Source organism: Penaeus chinensis, chromosome 7 (assembly GCF_019202785.1).
Source record: "Penaeus chinensis breed Huanghai No. 1 chromosome 7, ASM1920278v2, whole genome shotgun sequence".
Lineage (NCBI taxonomy): Eukaryota > Metazoa > Arthropoda > Malacostraca > Decapoda > Penaeidae > Penaeus > Penaeus chinensis.
Window position 1 is genome coordinate 45,143,577 of NC_061825.1, and position 5,000 is coordinate 45,148,576.

Here is a 5,000-nt window from a genome sequence, read left to right on the forward strand (position 1 = left end):
ACATATCAACAGAAGCTGCAGTGACCTCATATTTACCACAAGATGACAATATCCACTGGACTTTAAGTCCACAACACCCTCACACAACCAGAGTTCTTAATGTCACATTCTTAATGTAGGTTGGCATGAAGTGCTAATTATGGGGGGTACAGGTTCCCCCCCTATCTAAGGAATAAATAGAATGTAGGGAAGATTAGGTTTGGATTTTGGGTTCACATGATACCCTGGTTGTGTCACTTAATTTATGGAGGGTGTGTCCAATAGTCTCTAATGTGAAACACTGATTGTCATCCACTAAATCTAAATATCACAACCAACCAACATCAAAATAATACCTTCTTTCATCACTGACATATTAGTTATCATTTGAAGCATTTACATCTCAAGTTTACGCCAATTCTCTTCACATTGATAGCCTGACAATATAGTTGAGCACACCGCCACCTTGGAAAAATTCTTGAAAAAATACACACACAGGCATGACTGATAATTATATCAATATTAGTGAGTTACGGGAAGTGATGACAGGCAGATTAAACCTTATCCCAGTTCTGGATGAAAGGGATAATTACATGTTAATAGATATATAACTGTTTCCTACAATAATTTCCAAGAACTTCCACTCGTGCTCAACTTTTCAAACAACATTACCGCTTTTTACTTTCTGTTTTCATTACCATAAGCGACTAGAATCCACTTATAAACGATGAAAACGGCAGAACCTTCTTACCTCTATATCTTCTGATATTTTTTTCATGGTGTTTCTCAAAAAACGATGATATTACGGTTAATATTTAGTAACGTGTTTCCTGCATGTACTTCCCACCTTCACCTAATGTTTACATCGGCTTCTTCACGTGGGTAAATATCATCCGCTGAGGACATTTAGCACATATTCTTCACTTTGCCGCTACTTACAAAAGGCATGTCTTTTATTTTTTCTCGTAATTGTATTATCTAAGAATAATTTCGAATAGAAAATATCAATGTTAATCTCATCGTGAACATTTCCTGATTGATTTAACGATTAGTTTAAGACCACTAATCGTCCGAAATGGGAAGGAATATTTTCTTCACTTCGCCGCAACTTTGTGAAATATGTGGTTCTTTCATTTTTTTCTTCATTTTCTAGGATTTTTTTCTTCCTTTTGATTTTATATTAAGCTGCATTTCTTCAAAAAATATCAAATTTGCATTTAAACTATTTGTTTTCCTTTTTTTATCATTTGAAGGAGACACACAGATCGTAAATTGTTTTCCCATAGTTTTGTCTCACAGGTCTCAAATCGTCGTTATGTTTTAGGGTGTAACAGTTTCTATTGCACACACACACACACACACACACACACACACACACACACACACACACACACACACACACACACACACACACACACACACACACACACACACACACACAAAAGCACATACACTCATCATACATACATACACACACACACTTATATATAAAAACGCGCGCGCACACACACGCACACACACTGATAAATTAGTAGATAGATAAATGACCATACACACACACACACACACACACACACACACACACACATGTATCTATATATATATATATATATATATATATATATATATATATATATATATATTAATACATATATACATATATATACATATATATACACATATATATACATTTATATCATCATCATCATGATGGCGACCGCAGTCGAACATTCATAACATAGTTTCTCCATAATTCACGGTCGTCCATGGCTCCTGGTAGTTGCTCCTTGGTTATATTGGTCTCTTTGATTAGTTGGTCGATGAATGTTAGAGCAGGTCTTCCCCCGCTACGCCTTCCATGAACAGGTTCCCAAAGTAAAAGTTAGTGAACAACTTCTTGTTTACTCCTCCAGCAGTGACCTGCAAATCTTAGTCGCCTTTGGGCCATTGTAGTTGTAATCTTGGGTAAGCTTCCGTAATGCGTTTCATTTGAGACGCGATTACGCCAGTTTACATTTTGGACAACTTTTAGCATTTTAGTGCAGGCTCCATCTAGTTTCTTCTCCAAGATTTGGGTCAAAGTCCATACAACAACACTGATTCAACTGATGTTCTAAAGAATGATATTTTGGTTTCTTTTGGGATATCTGATTTCCATATTAGTTCCATCTTGTTCATTGCCACCCAAGCTTTTGAAATTCTAGTTTCAATGTCCTTTGCTGATGAACCTATCCAGCTGCCTAGATAAAGAAAATCGTCGACTCTTTTTAGCACTCCTCCTTTAAGAGTTATAAGATATTGATTTTTTTGGCTTGATGACATATAATTTGTCTTTGAAACGTTAATGTGGAGACCCATTTTTTCAGAATGTTCGACATTATTCTTGAGCTTGCTTAATCGTATTAGATACATTTATATACACATATATACATGCACACACACACACACACACACACACTCACCTATATATATATATATATATATATATATATGTATGTATGTATATATATGTATGTATATATATATATAAATATATATATATATATATATATAATTGTGTATATATATATATCAGTATATATGTATATATCCATATATACAGACTTATATATATATATATATATATATATATATATATATGTGTGTGTGTGTGTGTGTGTGTGTGTGTGTGTGTGTGTGTGTGTGTGTGAGTGTGTGTCTGTGTGTTTGCGTGTGTGTGTGTATAAAGTTAAATTGTTCATTAGATGGATTTGAAGTGAATGATAAGTGTTTATTTATATAAACTATGACGACATAAGTAAACAAAAATAAATGAATAAATAAATCCAATGAATTAAAATACAGCAATAATATCATAAAGAACGAGTCGAGAGGCAAGTGTTATATCAAAAGAAGAAAAAAATAAGATTCATAAACACAGACAGGAGTGAAAGTGAAAATAAAAGGGTAATGTTACAATAGACGTTCTACCTGCATATAAAAGTTTTGAATGGCACAGTTTTTGCGTTTATGTTTAGGTGATAAATTCATTTATATTAATGAAGTTGTATTGTTGTTACTCATCTTTCTTCTTCTTCTTCTTCTTCTCTTTCTTCCACGTTATCTGTGAGCAAAAAAAAAAAGTGATTATTTTCTATTAGATTATTCTAAAATGCTGATATCTTATTGAAAAGGGCCATATATTTTACTACATACAAAATATGAAATCAAGAAAATAGATTAATACAGTGAATAATTTTATATTTGAGGTTACTGTATTTCATTTTCTTTCTAGATCCTGTTGCATTTTGGCTTACCATAAGTAGTATTTATGCCCTATGTCCAAAATCATATCTTAACAACAACAACAAAAACAAAATCGTCCTTTTTCACCATAGGTTTTGCTTATATTACCATTTTATACCCTTTCTTCTTTATCTTCTTCCTTTTCTTCTTCTTTTAGTTTTTCCTGTACTAACCATTGTCTCTAGCGTTATCTGCTTCTGGTAAAGTCTCCTGTGAACTAATAAGCAAAATTAGAAATAAAAGTAAAAGATGAACTATGCACGAAAGACTCGAAAGGTCGGTCTAAACGTTTGAAAAGGAAAAATACAATATATTTCTTAAGCACGGATACACGTCAGAGGGAAGATTCCGCCGCTGAAGTTACGCAATTCAGAGACTATCACACGGTAAAAAATCAAAGCACGATATTCACGTAAGCAGAAGAAGATTTGAGAGATTTCTATATTTTCGTGGATATATTTCTTTTGAAAATATAACAGTTAGGTCTTGCAGTTTTGATGTGAGTGACTATGAACATATGAATGATAAATCTTGAGACTTTCCCTCAGTGGGTCTAAAAATACCCATCTTTTCTTAGAATCAGTAAGTATTAAAGAGTCAGGAGTCAATACTATTATATTGATTACTGACGCAGTTTTTCTAACTTTCATGACCAAGGACCTTTTGTCTATACTAGTTATATGAAGGCGATATAGAGAGTGAATATCTTAAATCAAGTCATATCTGGCGAGGCAATACCGACATTTCTTCTTAAAATAGAAATATCAACAAAAACCCAGGACATTTCTGACCAAGCAAAATATCCAGCAAAAATTCTGATCAATATCACGCCGCGAGAAATTGCCAGACTGATCTTCAGTAAAGTTCAGGTTTAAAATTTTCAGTAATCTAAAAGCTTTGGTTGACGAAAATCTCCGCCATCGATGTAAGCCACCAGACACGGGCAGAAATCTCAGGGTTAAAAGACAAAATATGTAGTTTGTGAATATTAACAAATATTATTTGCTTGTTAAGAGAGACCATTGGAAATTATAGATTAATGAATGCTAAAGTGTCTCAAAAAAATATAACATAAATCAGATGATTTGTGATGAAGGTGTATTGTAATATTAACATTCTGTAGTGGGTGATATCATGAATAAATTCATGTCATATGGGAATAGCCGAGCTTCCGAATCTTTGTGAGAATGTACATATAAGAAAATCACATTTGCAACATTAAATAAATAGTAACCAACATGATCTCTTACCTGAATTCCCCATCGAAAGAAAAAGAAAAATCATTAGGAGTCGAGGAAAAACTGTTGACTGAAATAGGCCTTGTGTAATTCGTGAGATTTGTATCATTACGATAGCAGAGGTTGAGAATACCCGCGTCACGGATCACGACGATAGTGATACTGTTGGATTCCTTTCATATCTCACAAACTTCGTCCCGACAAAGGGGAGATATGATGAAAAGGAAGTGTCTATATGTGCGAGGAAGGTAAATAAAGGACATAGTGCAGGGGGCTGCGTCCCCCTGGGAACCCAGTCCAACACCCGCCGGATGACAAATATATTAAACACATATTCATAGTAGGGCGTAACCTAGGACGCTCAGGAGGAGGGCTACAAACTACCCTGTGAGATCAGGAAGTGTGCTATATGATGAGATGTAGGCGGCACGCTGCTGGGAAACAACCGGAGTGCGTAGCTCACGAGGGTATGGTGACGTCGACACTCTCTGGTGAAGG

General features: G+C 34.5%; 1 protein-coding gene across 1 annotated transcript in view; it reads right to left on the reverse strand.

Annotated features, from left to right (window-relative positions):
- Positions 1 to 865, reverse strand: part of LOC125027512 (nucleolar protein 6-like) — a 19,501-nt gene extending 18,636 nt beyond the window's left edge. The window contains exon 1 of the mRNA XM_047616593.1: positions 731 to 865. Within this exon, the coding sequence (XP_047472549.1) occupies positions 731 to 757 (27 nt within the window). The 5' untranslated portion in view covers positions 758 to 865. The remainder of the gene's footprint in view (positions 1 to 730) is intronic.
- Between the last annotated feature and the right edge of the window lie 4,135 nt (positions 866 to 5,000).